Source organism: Choloepus didactylus, chromosome 24 (assembly GCF_015220235.1).
Source record: "Choloepus didactylus isolate mChoDid1 chromosome 24, mChoDid1.pri, whole genome shotgun sequence".
Classification (NCBI taxonomy): domain Eukaryota; kingdom Metazoa; phylum Chordata; class Mammalia; order Pilosa; family Megalonychidae; genus Choloepus; species Choloepus didactylus.
The window spans coordinates 4,277,280-4,304,425 of NC_051330.1; the positions used below are offsets into that span (position 1 = coordinate 4,277,280).

Sequence of the window (27,146 nt, forward strand, 5' to 3'; positions counted from 1 at the left end):
AGCGGGAACACAGCCTCTGCACTTTGCAGATGGTCAGTGAGTGTCGTTGACCAGCATACGACACCGTGGTGGAAGGAGGGCAGGACAGGCAACAGCAGGGAGGAAGACACACGTCACAGGTCTGGGGTGATGAGGGCCTGAGCCAGGAAGGGCAGAAATATGAAAAAGAGAAACGGAAAATGTGCCCGAAGTAAAGTGAATATGTTTTTTACATTGTAAAGTACCACACGCAGATAAGGCAATGTTTGTAGAGGATGACTAGATGAGGATATTTCCAAAGCCTTTGGAGCCGGAGAAACAGCACTAATCAGAACATTTCTGGACTCTTTCTCAGCACTGATGCTATGTTTTTAAGGGACACTGACACACGGCCATTTCCAGAGAAGTGACTAGATGATGATGGACATGCTACATAAATAAAGGAGCTGGGGATAATTAACCCAGAAAAGAGAAACCTATACATGACAAACTGTCAGGTGAAAGAGGGCCAGATTAGATGACTTGTTTTGTGTAGCTATGGAGGGAAGAACTCTAACTTTGTGGAGAAAATACAGGAAGGCAGGTTTTAGTTTCAACAGAGAAAAAGGTTTCTTATGGGGGTCATCATAGTGGGGGGTGATAATTGGAACTGTGAAAATGGAAAAGATTTTCAAGGAATATTGAGTGTAGTGAGAGAGTCATTAGGTTATAAATGAAGCTATAGGCGTATTTGTCAACTTAAATTATTTGTCACACCCAATTTATTTTTCTTGCTATACATATCTACATCAATAAATGACAACTTCCACTGTAGTTCTATAAATATTCCAAAGATATTTGTGGATGGTCTACTGAGGCTGAAAGAAATGTCTGAACAAAGTGGCAGAGTCTAGAAGGTGGGTGAATGATCCAGTTTAGTGGAGAGTTGGGGAGAACAGACTGGAAAGGCAGGTGGAAGAGGGCCTTGAATGTCACACCAGGGGACTAAACTTTAAAGGAGAATACAAACCTTTGACAGTTTTTGAACAGGAATATAACATAATCAGAGCTTTGCTTCAGGGAGATTCATGTGGCAGTTAACAGCTATAACTCCAATGCTACCCAGCATATAGCACAGTATGTGCAAGGAAGTTTCCCTACTACTTGCAAGGAAGTGAGTTGAGTGTTAGCAACAAAATGGAGACAAAGCCCTTTGAACGTGTGCTGTAGGGCAGAATTCGTAGAACCAGCTCATCCCATCGTGTGCCAAGTGTAAAGTGGTATAACGGTAGTGTTCTAAAGGTTCTTCAGAGAAACACAACTGACAGAATATAAATATTCAGAGATTTTTTATAGGAATTGGCTCATGTGACTATGAGGATTGGCAAGTCCAAATGCTGTAAGGCAGGCTGCAAGTTGGAAACTCTGATCAAAGTTTTGATGAATTCTCAAGGAGAAGCTGGCCGGCTGAAGTACAGATAGAAATTCCTCTTTCTGATTGCTGAAATAGTTAGTTTTCCCTCGAAGGCCTTCAACTGATTGGATGAAACTTCCCATTGCTGAAAGCAATTTCCTTTGTTGATTGTAGATGTAATCAGCCACAGATGCAATCAACTAATTATTTAAATCCACACAATATTCACACTAACAATCAGACCAGTGCTTCCCTGACCAAACATCTAAACACTATAACTTACCCAAGCTGAGACGTGAACTTAACCATCCCAGGTAGTAATAGAAAGAAAGGATAATTCTGCAATAGGTAATCAGTGTTCTTCATCGACTCAACATGCAGTCAAGATTTTGTACTGGGGCCAATAGATGGTGGTGACTAAGATTTCCACCCCCTGGGAGCTTTCTGATAATGTAGACACTGATAATGGGTTGGGACAGAGGGATTTGGATAAACAGGAAAGGAATGGGAATGTTCTCAGTCCAGACTGAGGAGAAAGTGTGAGTAGAGGAGGCTCAGATGTCCTTGGAGGATGTGAGTAAGGCAGGGCAGGAGTTCCAGGGGGTTGAGGAGGTGAAGGTCTTGAGAGAAAACTCAAACTAAGTCGGGTAAGATTGAGAAGTCCCTCCCTTCCATGGCCTTTATTGAGGGCCCACTATGAGTTGGCATTTGGCTGAGTCTTGGGAAGTCAGATAAATAAAACATCCTATGCCAATTATGTGCACTTACCCCAATATGGTAGGGAAATCTGTGCCACACCTGAGAGTTTGGACTTCCTTCAGTGGGCAGGGGAGAAGCCACAATGGACTCATAAATCAAGAGGAGAAAAAGTGAAGCTTGGGAGTCCATGACATCTCCCAGGGAAGCTTTAGATGAAATAACGGTTGCTGAGTCCAGAACCCTAGAGCATCAGTCGCCAAGGGGAAATCTTAGAACTTGGAAAGGCCAATCAGTAAAGACTTTGAGAAGAAGAGGGTCGGATCTTGGATCCCATGTGAGAAATGGAGGACAGTGTCCAATGTTGGAGTAAGTCAAAAAGCATCAAGACATCATCAAGACATTTAGTCAGAAGGCACTATAAGTGGTTTAAGAAAGATAGGGACAGAAAGGGAGGGGGGAGTAAAAGTAAAGAATTTTCACTGGTTGCAGATATATGGAGCAAGCACATAGTACATTGCAGTGGAAGGGCAAAATGAAAGGCAAATAAGGCTGATGGTATAGTCCACTTTCAAATTCCTTTTTTCAAATATGAACTCAATGGTTATTCAAAATGTCTAAAATCACATTTGGAAGGCTTTCTGTGTTGCTGTAAGACTGAGAGGACTGCTTCATTTTCACTCCATTTGTTCCTATATCACTAAATACAATGGCTTTCATTCTTCAAGTATTCCTACTTTAGTTCCATGTGCAATAAAAATGTTGGCCTCTAGAACACAGTGGCTTCTAAGTGATTCCCCAAGTAATTCAACAGATGTCAACTGACATAGTTTTCCAATAGTGGAAAGAATCAAGTCCAGGAAAGAACCAAGTATTTTCTAAATATAGCTACGTAGAAGAATGACAAGAAGCACTGATTGACAATGAAAATTCTAAATTGCAGATATATTTTTTCTTAAGGAAGGAGGATTTTTATTAACATCAAATCCCAAACATATTGTAATGTCAGATCAAAATAGATTTCAGGAAGTAAAAGAAAAAGTAGTGAAAACTTGCAAATTGCACAAATTACAGAAGTATTAATTTTAATGGCATGACATAGAGGATTAAATATCTTTTAACTCAATTTAAACAACAATCTTAATAGAAAACAATTGGGCTCTGTGTTCGTTATCCTTTCCTTAACAACATACAGTCTGCAGCAAACTTCAAGGTCCAGGCACAGATTCCCTCAGAAAGACTGCTGCCTACATTTACATCTATGCAGGTAAACTAATTGTGAAGAGATATAAAAAATAGATAAATTTGGTATATCACAAAATTGCTGAGATTTTTAAAGAATTAACTTTTTAAAAAATGCAAGCTTTTTCCTAGACATTAATGGTGTGCTGGTTTGCATGTATTATGCCCCCCAAAATGCCATGTTCTTTGGTGCAATCTTGTGGGGGCAGATGTATTAGTATTGATTAGGTTAGAACCTTTTGATTGTTTCCATGGAGATGTGACCCACCCAACTTGAGTGACACCTCTGATTAGGCTGTCACCTCTTGATTGTTTCCATGGAAATGTGGCCCTACCCACTCAGCATGGGTCTTTAATTTAATCACTGGAGTCCTATATAAGAGCTCAGACAGAAGGAGCTCACTGCTGCAGCCTAGAGAGACATTTTGGTGATGGCTTTGAAGAAAAGAGCAACGTTTTGAAGAACGCAAAGTTGCTGAGAGAGGAGCTAGAACACAGCCCAGGATCAGCAGATGCCAGCCATGTGCCTTCCCAGCTAACAGAGGTTTTCTGGACAGCATTGGCCTTCACGCTGAAGGTATAGTTGTGTTGATGTCTTCATTTAGACATTTTCATGGCCTTCAGACTGTAACTTTGTAACCAAATAAACCCCCTTTATAAAAGCCAATCCATTTCTGGTATTTTGCACAACGGCAGCATTAGCAAACCCGAACAAATGGTGAAATAAAAAATTATATTAGATGTAAATTATGTTCAAAATTCACATTTAGGAATCAGTGGTTCACAAAATAAGACATAAAATGAGCTTAAAATCATGAAGCAGAACGTTCAGGGGAAATAAGTTTAAAAGTAAAAAACAAGGTAAGCAAGGATAGAATGTACAACTGAAAACACTTTAAAGGTTAACTAAGAGCAACAGCATTAAATAATACTGGTATCACATGCAACCAGTGGCATCTTTAGAAAACATTTTGAGCTTTGGCTGTTTTCACAAATTGGGGGGCAACTATAATTTAAATAGATACACTTAAACATGACATGTGGCATGTTGTTAAAAAAATTCTAAACAATTTCAAATACTTTTTGTATAAAACTTGAGGCAGTATATCGTTTCTAAGGCCTGGACTACCTGAGTTCATAGACTAGCTCCACTACTTAGAAGCAATATGAGCTTAGACAAGTTATTCAACCCCGTTGTGCCCCAGTTTCTGCAATTATAAAGTGGAGATATAATTTACCTCAGTTGGTTGACATGAGGGTCAAACGAACAGATATAAACCACTCAGAACAGTGTCTGGTACCTGGTAAACACTGCAAAGTGTTTGCTGTTTTCATCATTGAACGTGGCAAACGACTCAAGGAAAAAAAGAATTTATTCTGGAAAACCCAGCAAATTTAACAAGGGTAGAAGTGATAGGACTTTTAGTAATTTAGGCTGTCCCTTACATGAACATTTATTAGTAGGTTTTACACTGTATTTTCTGGGAACAAGTTAACCTGATTTTTTTTTAAACAGCTTTACAGAGGTATATTTGACACATAATGAATTGCATTTAAAGTGTACAATTAGAAAAATTTTGACATATGTATACGCCATGAACTCATCTCTAAAATCAAGAGAGTAAATACGTCCATAAGTTTCTGCATGCCCCTTTGAAATCCTTTCTCCTCCTCTCCCAGGCAACCACTGATCTCCTGTCAGTACAGATTAGTCAACTAAAATGTTTCATCAACAATTGGTTTATTAAATATTCAGCCAATGGTAGGGAAAAACCAAAGAACATTAAAAAAAAAAAAAAGGTAGTTTCTAACGGTGGAAAAAAATAAAATGAAAAATGGTAATTTTGAATGATGATGGTAATTTAGGGTACTTCAGTGAGGAAATGTGTAAGAAAATAGTCACCAATAAAATTTTATAAAATAAATTTAACTGAGAAACAGATTTGTTTTGTGAAACTACCTAATAATTGATAGTGTGGTACCATCTCTTTATGTGTTTTCACACTTTTATATTTCATTCATTAACTTAGTCAACAGGGGTTGTTGGTTGGTTGCTTATTTGTGCCAGGGACTGGGAGGGTGTACACCTGTGGCAGAGAGATCGTTTAGACCTGTCTGTTCAATACAGTAGCCACTAGCCACAAATGGCTATTTAAATTAAAAATTTAGTTCCTTAGTTCTAGTTACACTAAGTGCTCAAGAGTTACACATGGCAGTTACCACCATATTGGACAGTGCAGGCATAGAATTTCCATCATTGCTGTAAGTCTACTGGACAGAGATAATTTGGGAGACTCTTGAGGTGTTACCTACAGAAGTGAGGAGGGTCTAAGCTGAAGCAATGGCAATAAAATGGAGAGGAGGTAAATGTGAGGTTTCCTAGTTTGCTAATGCTGCAGAATGCAAAACACCAGAGATGGATAGGCTTTTATAAAACGGGGGTTTATTTTGCTACACAGTTACAGTCTTAAGGCCACAAAGCGTCCAAGGTAACACCTCAGCAATCGGGTACCTTCACCGGAGGATGGCCAGTGGCGTCCGGAAAACCCCTGCTAGCTAGGAAGGCAGCCGGCATCTGCTCCAAAGCTCTGGCCTCAAAACGGCTTTCTCCCAGGACGTTCCTCTCTAGCAAGCTTGCTCCTCTTCAAAACATCACTCCCAGCTGCACTCACTGAGTTTCCTCTCTCTGAGTCAGCTCATTTATATGGCTCCACTGATCAAGGCCCACCCTGAATGGGCGGGGCCACACCTCCATGGGAACATCGCATCAAAATTATTACCCACAGCTGAGTGGGGCACATTCCAAGCAAATCTAACCAGCACCAAAAACGTCTGTCCAACAAGACCACAAAGATAATGGCATTTGGGGGACACAATACATTCAAACCGGCACATGAGGAGATACATAATTTGATACAAAGTGATGAGAGGGAGATGCCTTTAGGATCCTTCTAAGTTTCTTTTTAAGGTAAATGGGTGGATGGCAATATAGCAAATAAAGGAGGAGGTTTGGGGGTGAGGGGGATGGGACCAGTGTTAGATCTGATGAGTGAGAGGCAACCTTGGGACAGGCCAGTGGTAAAGCCTGGGAGGCTGTTGGATCTCAGGATGTAGGGGCTGTAGCTCTGCACTTAGGTAAGGATGCTCAGGAAAGCTGGGCAGCACGAGATGGTCAGAGGCAAACATCAGAGGTTGCGAAGCACCAGATTTAGGATAGGGTTTTCAAACTGTGGTGCATCATAGCATTAACAGAATAGGTCCCCACCAGCCTTTAAAAACAGTATCGAAAATATTAATGTTCTTTGCATATAACATGGATAAGGTCTCTTCTTGATACTTTCGTTATGAATATATTTACACAGATATATGTGTACTGTTTTGCAAGATAAAACATTTCTGGGTTGTGATCCAATTAATTTCAATGTCCCCAATTTATAAAATGACCATAGACTAAAAGCTACACAGGAACTGGAACAGTATTCTTGTTCTCATCATTATCATTCAAAATCCTGGCACACAGTAGACACTCGTAAGCACATCTTGCATGAAGGAACTTAATCGATGGGCTAGAGATGCAAGATGAAATTCAGGACAGTGGTGACTCAGAAGTCAAAGGACAGCAGGGAAGAGAGAACCCACTGTTAGAGATGTCAGTGATTTGGCAATATTGAAAGCTGGGATGATCTTATTCCTGCAATTTCAGAGGACTGGTAGGAGTAAATGGGAGGTGAGAAAGTTGCGATAGAATAAAAGCCACAGTAGAGATTGAGAAGCATTTGTTTTGTATTGAAGACATGAAAGTTCAATTATACGCTTGATAAAGATTATACTGGAAAAGCATGCTCTATACCTGTGCAGTCCAATAAGGTAGTCACTAACCACCAGTGGCTATTTAAAGGTAAATAAAATTTAAAAATGCTGTTTTTAATCATATTAGCTCCATTTGAAGTGCTGAATCACTGCATGTGGCTAGTGGCTACTGCATTGCACAGAACTAATACAGACATTTCCATCATTATAGAAGGTTCTGTAGAACAGTGCAACTCTAAAAAAGTTTACTCCATGTCTATCCTGGCTTCGATAAGACAAGCCTAGGTTAAACAAGTGCACAGCTTTTTAACCTTCACTCCAATTCCATCTACCAGACACATTATCCAAATCCTGTAGAAAAATCCATACATGATGAAATCAGATTTGGTCTCAGTGAGAGGTGCCACTGGGACAGGCCAGAGACTTCAGGGAGGCTACACAATCTCAAGTTTTGATCTATAGAATCTGGGCATTATATATATTCATGTTTTCATACCAAATTCAACAAAGACCTGTATCAGTGGTAACTAGGAAAAGCTCATGATTGCACGGACTGAATACATAGAGGAAAGGAGCTTTGGAACCATGTATAAGGATGACAGGTATTGGGGTGTGTTGAATAGGAAAGGGTGGAGAATTGAGGCTATGGTAGATAGAAGACGGTAGTTAGGCTGGGGTCATTACATCAAAATTTCAGTTTTACAAACATAGTGACCACGAAGAATAAATACATTTATGTAATTTTCATGGTTTTATATAGCATTTTAATAACAAAAAGGAATGTGCTACAAAACTGATGAATTATTTCCCTTCAGAGCTGTCCACCCAGACACAGTTATTAAGGGGTCTCCTGAAAAAAGGTCATTTCTAGAATTTCAAAAAAATGTAATTTCCGACTTCATGGGGGAAAAAAAAAAACCCTCTTTTTAAATCTAAAACTCCTTTCAAAAGGAAATATACCCATAGTTTTATATTTTATAGTATTCTTATGAAAAATATATTCTTAAAAATGTGTGCTTTTTATTTTTAATTCAATTTATTTTATTGCTATCAATTTCAAAATAAATGAATCCAAACCACATTCACTATTATATCAGCATCTGCAATGAAAACAACTGGATTTAAACCTATAGTCTAGTGTCATACTCCAGAAAAAAAAAAGTAGAACTGACATATAAGAGCCACCCTCCTCTGTACAGCTTTGAGAATGGTACTGGAGGGATTTCCTTCTGTCTTTATTCAAGCTGGGATTTCATAGCAGGCCTAACATTTTAGGGAAAATTACCACTTAAGATGGTAGAAAAAGCATATTATCTCTTTATCAGTAGATAGGAAATATAATCGGTTGTTCTAAAGGAGAAAATCCTTTGTGGTTCTCATATTCTAAAGTAGTATTACATTCTTGCTCAAAAAAGGGCCCCTGTTCCTAAAATCTGTCTACTAGTTGGGTTTGGGCACCATTGTGGATTCTCAGGCAATAGAAGTTCTGTTCCAACCTTATATGTCCCGCTCTACCTCAACTCCAATCAGCCTCTATCATTGCAAACAGTTGGCTAAGCCTTTTCTTAATATCAGGCTCATCTGGAGCACTGCAGGATTTTGTGTGCACTCTGAGGTGTTGAGCAAGTTTAGACTTATAAAGGAAACCCTTGCCACAGTCTCCACAGGAAAAGGGCCTCTCAGGCCTATGTATGCGCTGATGTGTAAGCATGTGCCCCCTTTCTCGGAAGTTTTTATCACACTCGGGGCAGTGGAAAGGTCTCTCCCCCGTGTGCAGGCCTTGGTGGCTGAGCAGCTGTGCCTTCAAGCGGAAACTCTTGTCACATTCGGGACACTGAAAAGGCTTTTCCCCTGTGTGCACTCGGAAGTGTTCCGTGAGCTTCGACTGTCTGTTGAAGCCCCTGCCACACTCTCCACAACAGAACGGCCTCTCCCTGCTGTGGGAGCGCTGGTGAACCTTCAGAACACCCTTCAGACGGAAGCTCTTGTCACACTCTGGGCACTGGAAAGGCTTTTCCCCACTGTGCACTCGCAGGTGATCGCGGAGCTTACAATGGTAGCTGAAGTCTCGGCCACATTCGCTGCAAGAAAATGGCTTCTCTCCTTTGTGTCTGAGCCGCTGGGCTTTCGGCAGGCCCTTCGTGTAGAAGCTGTCATCACAGTCATTACAGTGGAAATCCCTCTGTTCCCGGGGGATATTCAGCTGAGGGTTTAATCGGAAATGACATTTAGTTTCTCCTGAATTTACAGCTTTTTGGCTTCCCCCAAACAGCTGCCCCTCAGTCACTGGATCAAAATGTGCATCTGCAGAAGAAGAAATTATGTTTTCTGACTTCTGAGATTCTTCACAGTTTTTGAAGGGAGCCCCTGTTTGTTCAATCCAGGATATTAGTTTTGGTTTGGGAATTCCAACATCTAGAGAAACAAGAGTCTCGTAATTAGTTCTCATTACATGCTGGTAAAGCTCCTTCTGCCACGCCTCTAGGTTCTGCCATTCTTGCTCCGTGAAATAAATGGCAACATCCTCAAAAGTAAGAGGTAAGGGGGCCGGATCCGCCATGGACTGTCGCTGTCCGGCAGGACCCGGCCGGGAGATGACCGTCTCTGCTCAGCTCGCCCGCTGCGCACCGCCTCCCACTGCGCCCCGACTTTCAGGCTGAGCACGGGTGCCCCAAACTCCCGCGGATGCTGGGGAGACCTGCGGCGCACCCTGCTTTTTACTTTTTTTAATATGGTCATTAATGGGAGAGGGGATGGAGGGACGAAATTCACAGGGCAGAATTCAGTCCACTTGCCTTCTCCACCTCCAGGGCAAACCTTAAGTTGGCTCTGCGGAAGACAGGTTTTTGTAAAAACAAAAATCCAACCCCGAAGCCTTTCCCTTCAGCTCTAGGCCCTGACTTTGTCTTGCAACACCTAGAAGTGGCGACAAAGTCCTCTTTCTTGAAGAGTCGGTCAAAATACACACGGTCAAGTACCAAACAGAAACGTCTCCTCCTCCAGCGCGGGAGACCTTCATTACTCTTGAGCACTGGGTGCCCGCGTGTATTTAGTAAATGCAGACGAAGTTTCTAATCAGGGTGCATCTTGTAAATTGATGACCCCCACAGAAACGACGTTCGGTTCCCGTGCACGGTCAGTGCGTGAGGGCCGGGCTCAGGGGAGCCTCCGCGCCGCCGCGGAAATAGGAGACTGATTTACCCACCAGAGCTGTCCGCTTAGATACCGCGAGTAAGAAGTCGCGCTGACTTCAACAGACGAAAAAAGCTATTTCGGGGAAACGACCTTTCGCGCCATTCCCGGACGTAAGCATCCCGATTGCCGCGGCACCGGAAGTCCACGAGCTCGCTTCCGGCGCCGCGGCCCGTCTTCCCCCGCGAGCTCCGAAGTGACTTTCCGGCTGTCGGACGCCGCAGCACAGCGCCGTAAAGCAAGATGGCAGCGCTCTCTACGGCGCTAATACCTACTTTCGTTTTATTTTTAATGGTTCTCTACTCATCCGGAACTCTCGACTTCCGTCACTTGCCTTGACTTTTGTAAGCACAACACGGTCATTTTTAACTTTCATTCTAGCCAGGGTGGAGGGTGGACTCCAGACGACTTAAGGTGCACCTGAGCGCCGTGGGGCACCATTTTGTACGGAATCTGAGCGCCGGGATACAGCGAGAGTTCGCATCGCTTACTAGGAGGAGGGAGGGAGGGGCGGTTGGATGGGCGGGGTGAAGTGATGATGTATTTCCGCTTCCGCTGGTCCGGGTCGCCTGTGGTTGGACCGGGTTGTTGCGGGGAGGGAGGGGGAAGATTGTTTGCAGCCGGAGAGCTCGGAGCACGGGACGGTAAACGGAGATCGGGCTGGGAAGGGAGGCTTTCGCGCCTTGCTGCGAAGGATGGCTGGGGACAGGGCCCTTGGGATTGAGGGAGAATGAGGTTAGAAACGGCAGGCTCAGACTGTCGGAGGGCGGGCGAGGCAGGTGGGGCGTGGCGGGGGTTTACAAGGTGAATTGCAAAGCCCGGCAGGCCCCAGGTGGAATGGGTGGGAAGGGAAGGGAAGGGGGGACGGAAGAGAGAGCGGGAGAACGGGGGAAATCTGGACGGCACTGGTGGGGGAGGGGCTGGGGCGGGAGGAGCTAGGACAGAGTCCTTGGGGGATGAAATTAGAAGTTGGGACGGGGGCTGGTCGGAGTGTGGGGGTGTGAGGCGAGGCTGGTGCAGCCCTCGGAAGGCGGAGGAATTAGAAGGGGTTAGTGGCCGAGGCTCTGATGCTGACATGACCTTATGCTTGGCCTTTGTTTCCCCTCCAGCTCCCCAGAGACGCTCCTCCAGCAGTCTCTGCTCTGCCCCAGCCTTCTCGCCCCAGCTGCTGCCACTACCGCCCGGAGGCGCCTGCCTCCACCCTCCCGAATGGTGCTCCTCCTCGCAGGCCTCGGCCCAGGATCCAGGCCCCCTTTGCCCCCCGCCTCGGAGCTGTTGCTCCACGTCTCTCCTGGTGGACTCCCTGTCCCAGGGAAGGAAGAACTTTTTGCCCCGACGAGGCCATCTCTGCAGGAACCCCACTGACAACTTGACCCTCAGACTCTGACTGAGTGTGAGGTTCTTCCTGTGCTCCCCTTTCCTGCCCTTTGAGGAGAGAGACCTTTCTCCTTTGCTGCCTCGAAGCCCAGGAAGCCTCAAGCTGGGGCCCTGGTCCCAGCATGTCAGCCCTCTCTTGTGCATAGGGCTCTGCCCTCTCCCTGTCAGCATGGCTGAGTTCAGGCAGGTTCCAGGGGGCCGGGAGACCCCGCAGGGTGAGCTGCGGCTGGAGGTTGTCCAGGATGAAGTCCCCAGGAGCCCAGTCACGGAGGAGCCGGGAGGTGGAGGAAGCAACAGCAGTGATGCCAAATTGTCCCCTAGAGAGGAGGAGGAACTGGATCCCAGAATACAGGTGAGAAGACTAAGTTGGGGCACGGACAGGGAGTCCAGATTCCAACCTTCCTGAAAAGCTTTTGGATGAAACAGGGTTTAAACTTGCTCTCTCCCTAGTGTGCTGGAGCGGGAAAGAGAAAACAAGTTTGTCAACAAACAGTTGCAATATGGTGTAACAAGTACAAAAGAGTTGGGAGTCTAAAGTGCTATTGGGAGTGCAGGGAAAGGCTGGGCTTGAGTGCCCGGGGTGTGTTGCTGAAGGCCTCCCTGAAGAAACGAAGCAACCCATTGGCAGCAGGCGCAGGGAGGCGCACTTGAGGTCGGTGGAGGGAATAAGTTTCTACTGTAAAACTGTTGCTCTCCTTTCCAGATAAGCAGAGGGGAGTGTTTGCTCTGAGAAACAGCATGAGTGGGATGGGAGAGGAGGAGATAACACTGTGGTGGAATCTTTTTCCCTCTGTCACCTTTTTATCAGTGCCTCCCAGGCGTTTGCACATTTGTAAAGGGTGAGTTGAGTTCTTATAAAGGTAGCATCAAGTTTAGGCCTATAAGGAACTGCCATGTGTTCTAGGGAGTCGTATGTGTCATGGTCAGTCCTTAATGCACATTTCCTGGCTGTCGGGTGACTGTGTCAGTGTGCTAGAGGAGTGGAAGAGTCAGGTTACTGCCTTGACCCGTTTAGTTGGTGGGACAGGCAGATCCTTGTAAAGGGGATGTTGGATCAGTGGGTAGGGAGGAGGGGCACTGCGTGGAGAGTTGGATGGCCAGGGCTGGGCTGGAGCATTTTCAGGTCTTGCCTAGGAACACCTGGTTGGGTAGGTGAGAGCCAGGACACTTCCAGGTGTTTGAGTTCTGAGTCCGTCATTTGGCCTGGTAGCAACTCTAAGACTCTGATGTTGTAGAAGTGACTCACCTCTCTGTAGATGAGCAAGAGCATCCTGGGGCTTGCGTTCCTGAGCTGCTCTGTCAACAAGCTCTAATTGAATTACTCCAGCCAGTTGAGAAGAAGTCATAGCAGGTCGGGGCACCATCCCTGCCCTCTTGATGTGGTTCTTGGGGTGAGGCTCCTCTTGACTGTGTCCATGCTTACAATGGAGTAGTGACAATCCTTTTGTTTTGGGGATGAGTCAATAGTTTGTTTCTGCTGCATCTCACAGGGGTTGCATTAAAATCAGCTCAGTTTCTCCTGCTAATTCCACAAATGTGTTGTCCACAGAGACAAGTTGCAATGAAAAAAGCTTTGGGCTGAGATTCATGTAACCTCCAGCCTATGATTTGTGATTTTTAAGCAAGGTGCTTAAGCTCTTTGAACCTCACCTTCTTCATCTGTAAAGTGCGGGGCTGGTCTAGCTAGTTTGTATGATTCCTACCCACTCTGCTCTAACACAGTCCTATGATTCTTTTCTTTCACTAACTCTTTTTGCTTGTTCCTTGGTGAAAATTTGTAAGTCACACTTTGAGAAAGAGACCCCAGTCTGTTCCTTGGGATGGGGGCTGTTTTACCCCCTCCCCTGCTCCCCTCAGTATTCTTGCCCTGTTCTAGAGGAGACTTTTCCAGAGGAGAATCCACTGCAGGCTTCTCCTGTCCCTGGTTAGTTTTCCAATGCTCGATGCAGATGAAGCCTGTAGTTAGTTAAGAGTCTTCTCCAAACTGTGCTAATAAGGTGGCTACCAGCTTCATGTAGCTGCTTTACTAAAAATCAATTAAAATTAGATAAAATATGCAGATCCCACCTGCTATATTAGGAATACGGAAATAAACATTCCCATCATCATGGGCAGTTTTCTTTCGGACAGGCTGTGCAAGGGTTGTGGTTTACTGAGGGGGCATAAGACTCAGCAGAGGGGTAGATCAGACCCTTTCCCCTCCTGCTGAACTGGGCGGCGGCGTGTACAAAGCGTGAGGTGCAGTAGGGAGAACAAGCCTTGTCTGTCCTCCTTCATTTGATGACACATGCGTGGCTAGGCCAGTTCTCTGGTCTCTGGGAATTCAGCAGTTGTCTTGGTGGCCCGTTGCCCTTGCCGTGTGGAGTGGACTGGTATGAAAGGTCACCCTTCATGGTGGAGGCTGGGGCACCGTTTAGGTATTCTGGGTCTGTGCTCCTTTTCTGGATGAAGAGATTGGGTCAGTATGTCTTTCACTGTCCTTTTTAGTGTTGAGAGTGCCCAAGACCTTGCAGAGCTCTAGGTGGGTGCTCATTGTTCTGGATTTTCCATGCATGCAATGGATCTCTACCCACAGATTCACCGGAACCCAGCAGAGTGGGCTCTGAGTCACGTGCAGACAGCAGTTACTCCTGGTCGCGGTGGGATCTGAGGTGACTGATGCGCCACTAGGACAGCATCTCACCGGACTAGGGCTGTCCCAAAGACAGGACCCTGGGCAGTATTTCCTGAAGTTCCCAGAAGATGCCGCCATTCGAGTGAGCCACGCTCTGAAGTGGAGGTTCTGGGCAAGCAGGCAGCTCCATGCGCACACTATTTGGTGAACTCCCTCTGGAAGTTGTAGGATGGCAAGTGGGCAGCCCACCTAGAGTGTGCCGTCCACACAGGAAGACCCCTGGCTCTGTCTTCAGTGTCGTGACTGCAGCAGTTTGCCGGGTCTCCAGGTGGATCCCTTCACCATTTGAGAGAGGGAAGGAGGGTGCTTCCAGGATGGACCTGTTTGTCCTCTTCTGTGGCTTTATCTGACTGTCCAGCCGCCTTTGCATGGGGCACGTTCTTTCCCAATGCTAACGCACCTGCTCCTATTCCGATTCTTTAGGGTGACTTTGCACCTCTGAGTCCTCATCCAGAAGTGTCAGTTTAACTCCACGGAGCAAACTCATTTCCCTGATTTCCAAGCCCTTAGGCCCTGCTTCACTCTGGCTCCAATTTAGAATCAGCTTGAATCTTTTGCTCATCCCCACTAGGTAGGGCAGAAGCAGTCAGGCCTAAGTGCCCGTGCGTCTGGCTCGGTGACCTGGCATCCTGGGAATGTACCCAGCATGCTGCGGGAAGGTCACCCTCCTGGGCCGCCGGCTCGCTCGTGGATGGTGACGTGCTGACTCAGTTGTCATCGTCCCAAACTCCATTTCAGCCCGGTGACAGGAGCCCCTGGTGGTGCAGGCCAAACGGAACGTATTGCTGACGGCGCACCACGGAGTGCACGGTGGCTTCCGGCTCAGCCTTGCCCTGGGTCAGCCCCTGCCCGGCCATCCCTGCCCCCCACCTGCTCTGTCCTATCAGAAAGAGCTTTGCGACTCTGAGGGGCAGAACTGCTGACCTCCCTGGGAGCCAATTTTGACAACCTCAGGCAGCTTTTAATTGCTGGAGGTGCTGTGGGGGTGCGAGTGCGAGTTCCCACACGGAAAGATGGTGCCTGCTCCTACCCTTTGCCAGTAGCAAGAGCCCTGCCGGTCATTGTCCCAGTGGGGATGACTTGTGCTGAGCCGTTTGTCCCACTGAGGAGCTCTTCTGCACCCAGGAGTTGGAGATTGGGCACGGCTGGGGCTGTGGGACCCTGTGGGCATCCTGTCATTGACTTTGGTTGCCCACGTGGACGTCGCAGGTGACCTTTTTGCCTGGCTCCTCTCCTCCCCTTCTTCTCCTCCCCCCAAGTCAGTGTTTACTGCATTCCTGGGGCTGATCTGTTTCCTCCCGGGACGGTGGTTTCCTAAGTGACATCACTCCTCTCTGAGGAGTCCGTCCAGAGACATCCTTAGTCCAGAGAGAGGGGTCACGGTGGCGGGAAAGTGAGATCAAAAGTTGGGTCCTAGATGTGGGTCCAGTTTCTGTCGCTTACTACTTGTCTCTCCTTTCCCATCTGTCAAATGCAAATGAGTTGAGAAGGAGACCTTTTCGGGGGGATGCTGAAAGGATCAGCAGTCACTCCTCTCCCAGTTAGTCTGAAGCCCACTGTGGGTCACATCAGAGCCACAGGAAGCTGGGCATCTGCTTGGCATCACGTTACCTCGTGCGTGATGGGAATTGCCTTTCCTGAGGACCCTTTGGAGGGATCCCATGTGCTGATGGCAACGGACCCTGTTAGAAACAGATGTTGGGGTGGAATTGGTGCCACCACTGGGATCTCCCCTGAGGGCCTCTGAACAATGTCTGGGCCTTCAGATCTAGACTGCCTGTGCCACTCTTAAAAACTTGGTTTGTTTTTATCTTATGAATGTGGAGTTGTGTGATAATCAAGCTGCTTGTACGCATCAGCATCTCAGCATGCTTGCACGGCGCCACATGTGCTGGGCTCTGGGAATGAGATGTGCTGTGCAGTTCAGGTGCACGCTGGACTTTGGAGACTTAGTACGACAACACCGAAAGGAATGTTGGGGATGTGGTTAAAATTATTGTTTTTTTTATGGTGATTGCATGTCAAAATGGTAATATTTTGGATACTTTGGGTTAAATGAAACATATTGTTATAACTTCACCTGTTTCTTCTTACCTCTTAAAAATGTGGCTACTGAAAATTTTTAAATTCCGTATATGGCTCACATTGTGTTTCTATCAGCTCTGTTATGGAAAGTTCAGAGCCTAATTTGTGGCCCTCCTGAAGCAGGATCTGGGTCGCTTGTGGCTTTTCTGTGTGTTTGTTGAGGCCCAGCCTGGGTGCAAGTCTCTGGGCAGCCTGCCCGGCCTGCTGCTGCCCTGGTGGGTAATCCTGCCACCCTCCCTGGCACCCATGCCCACCCTCACGTGACTTCTCTCACCACCAAAGGCCTGTTGCTTACTTGCTGGGCTTCCTTGGTGGGCCGCTGTATTCTGAATTCACGTGCCTCCCATGGGGCTGAGGTGTGATAAGTGTGTAATAAACATGTACTGAGTGAGGGGCCTTGCTCTGGCCCGAGGGCTCATCCTCTGTCTGAGACTCTCTGCCGGCTGGTGTTCTAGAAGCTAAGGTGGTGTGGTCTAACAGAGAGGGCGGGCTTCTCTGAGCCTCGGTTTCCTCATCTTTAAAATGGGGATTTTCATACCCAGAACGAAGGCAGGGTTGTGAGCATCACCTGAGGCTGTGTGTACCTGGTCTCTGATGAGGAGGCGGTCTACACGTCTCCTCCATTTCTTCCCTGTGATGGAGGCTTCCTCTCTCTGCACAGCTCTCCTGGCCCTGCCCCGTCCACTCCTTCCTGACTATTCTCGTTCTCTCTGTGGTAGGAGGAGCTGGAGCATCTGAACCAGGCTAGCGAGGAGATCAACCAGGTGGAGCTGCAGCTGGATGTGAGTGTTGCTCCTTATTGTTGCATCTGTGGGCAGGTTCTGGGGCCATCTTTCTGTCTCCCTGTCTTAGTGTCCTAGGTCTGCAGTAATAAAATGCCACAAACTGAGTGGCTTAAAACAACAGGAATTTATCATCTCAGAGTTCTGGAGGCCAGAAGTCCAAAATTGATTTGTTGGCAGAGCCACACGCCCTTCGATGTCTGTAGGATTCTGTGATGGCTTGTGGTGGCTTGTGGCAGAACTTAGTCCCTGCCTCCGTGACATGCCCGTGTTAATCCAGTTTGGCATCATCTTAACTGATCACATCTTTGAAGATCCTGTTTCCAAATAGGGTCACATTCACAGCACTGGGAGTTAGGTCTTGAAATGTCTCTTTTGGGGACACAGTTCAGTCCGATACGGTGGCAGGGGGAAAGTGGTGGGTCTGAGAAATGAGGGGCAGGACCTCTGCACACACCTTCCCTCCGTTCGCGTCTCTGCCTCTGCCAGGAGGCCCGGACCACCTACCGCAGGATCCTGCAGGAGTCGGCGAGGAAGCTCAACACGCAGGGCTCCCAGCTGGGGAGCTGCATCGAGAAGGCCCGGCCCTACTACGAGGCACGGAGGCTGGCTAAGGAGGTACGGCTGGGCCCGGGCAACGCGCGTTTGGGGAGGGCACGTACAGCGCAAGACGGAGCATCAGAGAGCGGAGAGCTGTACCTAGATCTGGCTCTGCTCTGACCCACCTCTGTGCACAGAGGAGACCCTTTGCCCCTGTGGGCTGTGGCAGGGCTGTGGCTGGAGGTCCTGGTCCAGAAAACTCAGTTCAGCCCGGCTGATGTTTATCAAGTGTGTAAGGAACCAAGCTCTCCTGGTGGGTCATCCACTTTCAGCTCTAACATCCTTCTAGTCTCATCTTCTGTCTGTTTGTTCTCTCTCTCTTACTTTTCTTTTTGATTCTTGTCTCTCTTTTCTGCATCTTTCCTTTTTTTCCTCCTTCTCCATTTTTGTTTTTGTTTTTTTTTCTTTACACAAATAATGTATGTTCATCATTGGACGATCATCATAAAAATAAAATAAGAGAAGAAAATTAAAGTCACCCCAAATCCTACCATGCCATGCCCAGATACCACCTTTTTTTTTTTTTGAACATTTTGGTATTTAGTCTGCCAAAACGGAGTTACACAACATGCTATTTGTTCCTGTATTTTACTTAATGTTATGACCTGTTTCCATAGCAACAAATATACATCCATGCTATTATTTTTGTGAGTTGCTTAATATTTCCTTATATTAGGTGTACAATTATTCATTTAACCAATTCATTGTGACTGAAAACTTTTTTTTTGTTTGTTTTCTTGTTTTTAATTTTTATGGTGGTAACATATATACAGCTCAACATTTTCCATTTTAACCTCTTTCAAGTGTACAATTCAGTGGTGTTAGTTACATTCCCAATGTTGTGCCACCATCACCAGAAAGCTTAGGATTGTTTCCCATCTTCTGCTTCGAAAACCTGGCTGTGCTGAAAAGTCTCTGAGCGCTCGTCGATCATTTCCTTCAGCCAAACCTCCGAACGTGGTCCTCGGAGGTGTACTTTTTGAGGCTCCCTCCCTGGTGCTGACTTTCCTTTCTCTCCAGCCAGCAGCTTTGGAGAATGCTGGAATTTATACACTCACCCTCCACTGGCATTATCGTTATTTTAAATCTTTGTTTCTAGTTCCTCTTCTTAAAGTAATTCTTTATAGAATGCTGTCTCCCTGGCATTGGGAAACAGAGCCGAGTCACAGGGGCCCTTCCTCCTCCTCTCCTCTGGTCCTGGGGCCCTGCTTTGGGTGTCTGTGGGTGGCTGGGGGCCTCCGGGTCCAGCGAGCCCTGTCCCCCCAGGCCCAGCAGGAGACCCAGAAGGCAGCACTGCGCTACGAGCGGGCCGTGAGCATGCACAATGCTGCCCGGGAGATGGTGTTCGTGGCGGAGCAGGGCGTCATGGCCGACAAGAACAGGCTGGACCCCACGTGGCAGGAGATGCTCAACCACGCCACCTGCAAGGTGAGCCAGGGTGCGGCCCTCAGGTCCCGTCCGTTTCCGTTATCTCCTTTGCTGTCCCTTTTTACTCCTTTGTTTCTCTCTCTCTTGCCCTCCAGCCTTCCCTCAGCTTAAACCTGCCCCTCATTCTCCACCTGTTTGGCTCCAGTGCTTCCCATATTCTTTTTCCATCTAATTTAGAGTGTCTTTTTGGACTTTACTTACAATTTTACCTCCAGGTTTGGGACTGACCCCCAAACTGTATCCCTGCTGGGTGCTCCAGGTTCACCACTCACATTTCGTTAGGTTCAGCCGTGACCACTTAGTTTCTGTTTTTAGAATGTTCCCTCTTTCTTGCTTTTGAGCTCTGCCATGTTCCTGGATAATTAACTTTTAAAGTCTGTTTTGTGCGGCATTTCCAACCTTCTGAAAGGGGGACTGGGAGAGGGAGGATCCCAGGCATCGGTTCATTGTGCTGAAGGGCAGACTCTAGCTCCTTGGGAGGGGAGTCACGTCTCAGATGCTTCTTCGTGTGCCCCTCAGTCCAGGCACGTGCCTCACGCAGAGCAGGAGCTCTGTTTGTGGTCCAGAGCCCCTGTGGGATAGGAGTGCAAGCTGTGCAGGGCGGTGGGTGGACACCTGCAGGGCAGGACGAAACTCAGGCCCTGGGGAGCAGCAGGGCTGGACGTGGGGATGGAGGGGTGTGTCCCGGCTGAGTGCCAGTGAGGCCATCAGAGCGCCGGCCTGCGGCCTGCTCCCTGCTCGGGTGTGGCTCTGCACTGACAGCTGTGGCTCCCCACACTCTCTGCAGAGGGAGCCTCCTCCGTCCTGCAGCCCTGGCACGAAGGGCCCCAAGGATGGTCCTGCTGCACATACGTTCCTAGACAGACATTCCTGAGAAGCCTGAGTGATTGAGAGGGGCCCGGGATCCCTCTCCTGCCAACTGGAAAGCTGAACGGCCGGTAGTGCTGGTGACCGATAGGCGCAAGCGTGGGGAAGAGGTAGCCACAGAGGCGTGTGCTCGCGACGCGGTCCTTGAAGGCCAGGGTGTCTGGTGGTAGGCCCAGAAGAGACAGGGAGAAGCTCTGTGCCGTGCGTGGACACACTGTTGCCCCACATGTCTTGTGAGCTCATGCCCTTTTGAACTCAGCAGATAGTGGGCCGTGCTTGGAGGGCCTTCCTTGTTCAGATGTTTGGAGCAGCAAACACTCAGAATGGTGTCCGGGAGAGAGGCCAGCGGAGGGAGGCAGGAGGGTGGGTCCCAGCTTTGTGACATGTGACCTCCCTGTCCCTCTTGGACCCAGGTGAATGAGGCTGAGGAGGAGCGGCTCCACGGCGAGCGGGAGCACCAGCGGGTGACGCGGCTGTGCCAACAAGCTGAGGCCCGGGTCCAGGCCTTGCAGAAGACCCTCCGCCGGGCCATTGGCAAGAGCCGTCCCTACTTCGAGCTCAAGGCCCAGTTCAGCCAGATTCTGGAGGTAACTGGGTGGGGGAAGGGGAGGAAGGATGATGGGCTGGAGGGTGGGAAGGGGGCGGGCACGGAAGGGAAGGGCAGGTGGAGGGCCTGCCCGTCTGTCTTGCAGGGCTGTCCCGGGGGCTGGGCAGCACAAGGCCTGTGGGACGGGCGTCTGCTAGGCCAGGCCGTGTGGGGACTGGTGGTGGCAGAGAACACAGTGGAAGAAAGGGTGTAAGCAAGAGAGAAAGTGAGAGTTGGCTGAAACCAGGGGAAGGGAAAGAGATGAGCCAGATGGGAAAAGGGGAACCAGTGTAGAGAGGAGGAGGCCGGGATGAAGGCCTGGACGGAAAGTGCTGGAAGGTGGGGTCTGGTTGGGAGCAGGGCGGCTGTGGACAGAGCACGGGATGACTGCTGGGGAGGACACCCTGTGCGCCCCGGGGTCACCTCGCACTGCCCCGCCCCACGCAGGAGCACAAGGCCAAGGTGACGGAGCTGGAGCAGCAGGTGGCCCAGGCCAAGACCCGCTACTCAGTGGCCCTGCGGAACCTGGAGCAGATCAGCGAGCAGATTCACGCGCGCCGCCAGGGCCTGCCCCCCGAAGCCCCAGGCCCACGGCGCTCCTCCCCAGTGGGGGCCGAGGCCGGGCCCGAGGGCGCCGAGGACGGGGACAGCGGGATCGAGGGGGCTGAGGGCGGGGGGCTGGAGGAGGGGGGCAGCCTGGGGCCCGGGCTCGCCCCCGACACGGACACGCTGAGCCTGCTGAGCCTGCGCACGGTGGCCTCGGACCTGCAGAAATGCGACTCGGTGGAGCACCTGTGGGGCCTCTCTGACCACGCCAGTCTGGATGGCCGGGAGCTGGGTCCCAGGAGCGGGGGGCGGCGGGGCAGTGACCGCGGGGGCCGCCACCAGCGCAGCGTGAGCCTGTAGGCCCGGCCTCCCGCGGGCAGGCGTGGTTTCTCCACCACAGTCCTACTCAGGGCCCGCAGACCCTCGGCTCCTCTCCTCTGGGGTCCTTCCTCCCCCGGAGGGCACCTTCTCCAGCGCTTCACTTGGAGAGGCTGGCTCTTTCTCGGTCCCCTGCGTCCATCGTGGCTCCCTCACAGCCTCCCCAGTCCAGGTGGCAGCTCTCACTTTGCCTTACCTCTGCAGAAGGCTTGCTCCCGGGCTCACTCTTCTCTCCCCCTCCTGGTTCCTCAGCGCTTCTCTGGTACCCTTTGCTTTGTTCTTCCTGTCTGGCCTTTCTCCTTCTGTCTGGCTCTTTCCCGTCAGGAAACTGGGTCCAGAAGGCACAGGGAGGCCAGGCAGAGAAGGTGGTGCTGGGACGGAGTCCTGGTGTGCCCCCACCCCTGCCCGAGTGGGTGGACAGGCTCCCTGCTCACAGGACCCTTGCCCCGCGCACCTCCTCCACCCTTGCGTGTCCCGATGAAGCCCCGGGGATGCTGCCGAGCCCTCTCGGAAACCCCGCGCCTGTGTTTCCTTGTCCCAGGCTGCCTGTGTGTTATCTGTGAGACATCCGTGCACTCCTGTATTGAAGGTACTGCCCCTTTCCTTCAGGGCTTACCCCTCGTCGAAACCTTATCGGTTTTGTTATGTGAGCCCCAAAACGTGGCTCAAAGCTGTGTCCGGGAAGAGGAAAGCCCAGTATCAACCTGGGGAATACCACCGACTCCAGACCGGCTCCCTGTGTCTGTGGTGTTTCCCCAGCTATGCTGGGCCCTTGGGATTGCAAAGGTGCTATTGGGTCTCCCGTGGGACCCATGTTGGGTGGTGGTGTGGCGCTGTGCGCGTTCCCGGTGACTGAGGCCCTGTCGTACCCGGTCCCTCACACTCCTGCTGTAGAGTGTGGTTTACTTTTTTCTGGGTAGAGGATGCTGAACTGAATTTCAGCACCCTTCTGCATGGTCAGGTTAGGGAATTTGGTGCTCAGTTGCTCTCCTTGATCTTCTCCAAACCAAACAACCCTGACTCCAGGATCCTTTGGAGAGTTATCAGACATGACTGCCAGCTGTGCCCCGTAACTCCCCTGAGGCTGGGTGGGGTCAGCCTGGGGTGAGAGGCCCCAGGCCCTTCAGAGAGCAGCCCCAGGTGCCTTGCGGTGCTCCCATCTGTGAGGGGGGCAAGGTGGGGAGGCTGCAGCAGAGTCTGGGACTGCCTTGGGGGAGCTGGTCCCCCCCTTGTCCCACCCCAGGAGGGTGGGGAGTGGGCTCTTGGCAGAAGAGAGTGTGTTGGCCTGTTCCCCCTGCCACTGACTCAGGCATGAGCCTCTGCATGGTCGTATCAAAGGGGGCAAGCGTGGGTGTCTCCCTGTCCTCTGGGGTGAGGGAGGATGGTCACGATGAGAACCATGGGGTTTGAGGTGGCCATCGGGGAGAGGAGAAGAGGGGTGAGGACATGACTGTACATGTGGGTGGGGGGAGTCTGCCCCTGCTTTTATTTAAATAAAATAGTTTATGTAATAGCATGTTTACTGTCCTGTCAGGGGTGGGAAGAGGAGAGAGGGGGAGCAAGGATGGAACAGAAGGGGGAGAATAAGGTGAAGTGGGAGACTCTTTAGAGTGGGGTGGGGAGGGGTCGGGAAGGTGCCTCAGGAGTTGTCACCTGAGCCTGAGAGCTGAAGGATGGGTGGAGCTGGCCAGGGGCAGGAGGGGAGAACGTCAGGGCGAGGGCATGAGTACTCTTGGGTGGTGGGCAGGTGTGAACAGGCTGGGTGTACTGGTGCCATGTCGTGCGGTGCTGTGAGGTGATGGGTGCCGCTGGTGGGGAGGGGTTTAGAGAGGGTGGTGGCCACCATCCAGACCACGGTGGTGTCCCAGACTGAGGCAGAGGTACCAGGGGGTGTGATCCTAGATGGGTCAGGATGTGCACATGAAGTAGGGTTGCCACATTTACCAAATAAATATACCGGACACCCAGTTAAACTTGGGTTTCACATGACAATACTGTTTGTCTCCTGCAATGTTTGGGATATACTAAAAATTATTCAGTGTCCATCTGAAATGCAAATTTAATGGTGTCCTGTGTATTATCTGGTTATAAGGCTATTTCCCAACCGGGGCTCAACTGGTTTGAGTTTGGACCCATGTGGTCAAAGATCCCTGTGAGCATATATAGAAAACCCACAGCCAGCATAGTACTCAATGGCAAGAGACTGAAAGCCTTCTCTCTAAGATCAGGAATGAGACAAGGATGCCCGCTGTCACCACTGTTAGTCAACATTGTGCTAGAAGTGCTAGCCAGAGCAATCCAGCAAGACAGAAATAAAAGGCATCCAAATTGGAAAGGAAGAAGTAAAACCATCATTATTTGCAGGTGATATGATCTTATATCTGAAAAACCCTGAGAAATCTATGACACAGCTACTTGAGCTAATAAACAAATTTAGCAAAGTAGTGGGATACAAGATTAATGCCCATAAAGTCAATAATGTTCCTATACACTAGAAATGACCTAATTGAAGAGACGCTCAAGAAAAAGATGCTATTCTCAGTAGCAACTAAAAAAAATCAAGTACCTAGGAATAAACTTAACCAAGGATGTAGAAGACTCATACATAGAAAATTACATAACTTTACTAAAAGAAATAGAAGGGGACCTAAAAAGATGGAAAAGTATTCCATATTCATGGATACAAAGGCTACATGTAGTTAAGATGGAATTCTACCCAAACTCATCTACAGATTCAATGCAATTCCAATCAAAATTCCAACAACCTACTTTGCAGACTTGGAAAAACTAGTTATCAAATTTATTTGGAAGGGAAAGATGCCTTGAATTGATAAAAACATTCTAAAAAAGAAAAATGAAGCAGAAAACATACACTCCCTGACATTGAAGCTTACTATAAAGCCATAGTAGTCAAAACCACATGGTACTGGCACAAAGATAGACATATTGCTCAATGGAATTGAATTGAGAATTCGGAGATAGACCCCCAGATTTACAGTTGATTGATCTTTGATAAGACCCCCAAAGCCACCGAACTGGGATAGAACAGTTACTTCAACAAATGGAGCTAGGAGAGCTGGATATCCATATCCAAAAGAATGAAAGAGGACCCCTACCTCACACCCTACACAAAAATTAACTCAAAGTGGATTAAAGACCTCAATGTAAGAGACAGCACCATAAAACTCCAAGAAGATAATGTAGGGAATCATCTTCAAGACCTTGTATTAGGAGGCTGCTGCTTAGATGTTACACCCAAAGCACAAACAATGAAAGAAATGAGAACTCAAAATTAAAAGCTTCTGTACCTCAAAGGAATTTGCCAAAAAAGATGAAGAGGCAGCCAACTCAATGGGAAAAAATATTTGGAAACCATGTATCTGACAAAAGACTGATATCTTGCATATATACAGAAATCCTACAACTCAATGACTAGTACAAACAGCCCGATTATAAAGTGGGCAAGTGTGCCGGTTTGAATGTATTATGTCCCCCAAAATGCCATTATCTTTGATGTAATCTTGTGAGGGCAGACGTATCAGTGTTGATTAGATTGTAATTCTTTGAGTGTTTCCGTGGAGATGCGCCCCACCCAACTGAGGGTGATGACTCTGATTGGATAATTTCCAAGGAGTTGTTACCCCACCCATTTAGGGTGGGTCTAAATTAAATCACTGGAGCCGTATAAATGAACCAACAAACAGAAGGAACTCAGTGCAGCTGAGTGACATTTTGAAGAGGAGCTACAGCCAAGGGGGACGCTTTGAAGAATGCACAGAAGCTGAGGGAGTAGCTGCAGATGAGAGACAGTTTGAAGCAGAGAGGCAGTTGAAGCCGTTGAAAGCAGACTTTTGCTCTGGAGAAGCTAAGAGAGGACAAACATCCCAAGAGCACCTAAGAGTGATATTTTTGAGGAACTGCAGCCTAGAGAGGCATGTCCTGGGAGAAAGCCATTTTGAAACCAGAACTTTGGAGCAGACACCAGCCACGTGCCTTCCCAACTAACAGAGCTTTTCCGGACACCATTGGCCATCCTCCAGTGAAGGTACCCGATTGTTGATGCATTACCTTGGACACTTTGTGGCCTTAAGACTGTAACTGTGTAAGCAAATAAACCCCCTTTATAAAACCAGTCCATTTCTGGTGTTTTCATTCTGGCAGCATTAGCAAACTAGAACAGCAAGAGATCACTGAAGAGGAAATACAAATGGCTAAACACATGAAAAAATGTCCATCTTCACTAGCTATTAGGGAGATGCAAATTAAGACCACAGTGAGATATCATCTCACACTAATTAGAATGACTGCCATTAAACAAACAGGAAACTACAAATGCTGGAGGGGATGTGGAGAAATTGGAACTCTTATTCATTGCTGGTGGGACTGTATAATGGTTCAGCCGCTCTGGAAGACAGTCTGGTGGTTCCTTAGAAAACTAGATACTGAGTTACCCTTTGATCCAGCAGTTTCACTTCTTGGTATATACCCGAAAGATCTGAAAGCAATGACATGAACAGATATTTGCACACCTATGTTCACAGCAGCATTATTCACAATTGCCAAGAGATGGAAACAATCCAGATGTCCTTCAACAGATGAGTGGATAAACAAAATGTGGTATATACACACAATGGAATACTATGCAGCAGTAAGGAATGAGGTCATGAAACATGACACATGGGTGAATCGTGAAGACATAATGCTGAGTGAAATAAGCCAGGCACAAAAAGAGAGATATTGTATGTTACCACTAATGTGAACTCTGAAAAATGTAAAATAAATATTTTATATCATAGAATGTAGGGGACTTAGAGATGGCAACTAGTGAAGGGGGAACAGATAAGCTATTGAGGGAAATCTCAATGTTACGGGAATACTCAGGAATGATTATGGTTTGCAAGTTTCCTTTGGTATGGTAGGAACATGTTGGAAGCAATGTAGTTATTTTAGATTATTTGTTTTTCTTATTCTTTTGTTTTGTTAGGGTTTGTTCGTTTTCTTGGGCTATGGTAGGGACATGTTGAAAGCACTGCAATTATTTTAGGTTTTTTTTTTTTTCTTATTCCTTTGTTTTGTTTGAATTGTTTTTATTTTTTATTGATAAAGTCAAAAAAACACAAAAACTATCACATTAAAAAAATTAGCTTAAAAAAAAAAAAAAAAAAGATCCCTGTGAAACATCCAGAGGAATCAGGCTTTGGGGGATGAGCATTTGAGCTGGCAGGTGGAGAGCAAAAGGTTTTGGCACCCCATGGGGTGCTCCAGCATTTCGGACCCAGTGGAGATGGCAAGGGTCAGAGAAGGAGCCGCCAGGGAGGACAGTGGGAAACCTGGGTGGGGAAGGTGGCCTGGAGGCCAAGAAGATGTAGGGCGAATGGGGGGCAAGGGCTTGGCCAGCACCGTGGGGAGGTGGCAGCGGGCACCAGACTGCTGCCAGGAGCCGTCATGTCTTGAGCCTCACCGTGCCCTTTGGCACCTCGGGGTCCCAGAGGGAGCCTTCCCTAACGTGGT

At 48.2% G+C, this 27,146-nt stretch overlaps 2 protein-coding genes across 3 annotated transcripts; one reads left to right on the forward strand and one right to left on the reverse strand.

Moving 5' to 3' along the window:
- Positions 1 to 6,089: 6,089 nt before the first annotated feature.
- LOC119519974 (zinc finger protein 786-like) lies at positions 6,090 to 10,442 on the reverse strand. The gene is made up of 2 exons (XM_037817690.1): positions 10,326 to 10,442; positions 6,090 to 9,949 (listed from the first exon to the last, which is right to left on the reverse strand). Exon 2 carries the CDS (start codon positions 9,678 to 9,680, stop codon positions 8,637 to 8,639), a length of 1,044 nt encoding a protein of 347 aa, XP_037673618.1. The 5' UTR covers positions 9,681 to 9,949; positions 10,326 to 10,442; the 3' UTR covers positions 6,090 to 8,636.
- Positions 10,443 to 10,861: 419 nt separating this feature from the next.
- Positions 10,862 to 23,148, forward strand: SH3BP5L (SH3 binding domain protein 5 like). Of its 2 annotated transcripts, none has more exons than XM_037817831.1 (7): positions 10,862 to 10,956; positions 11,422 to 12,041; positions 17,168 to 17,230; positions 17,720 to 17,848; positions 19,097 to 19,258; positions 20,539 to 20,712; positions 21,159 to 23,148. In XM_037817831.1, the coding sequence occupies exons 2-7, from the start codon at positions 11,859 to 11,861 to the stop codon at positions 21,615 to 21,617; spliced, it is 1,170 nt and encodes a 389-aa protein (XP_037673759.1). In that variant the 5' UTR covers positions 10,862 to 10,956; positions 11,422 to 11,858; the 3' UTR covers positions 21,618 to 23,148. The 2 variants fall into 2 exon arrangements, with proteins under 2 accessions (XP_037673759.1, XP_037673760.1); XM_037817832.1 differs by having other exon boundaries at positions 10,940 to 11,047.
- Positions 23,149 to 27,146: the final 3,998 nt, after the last annotated feature.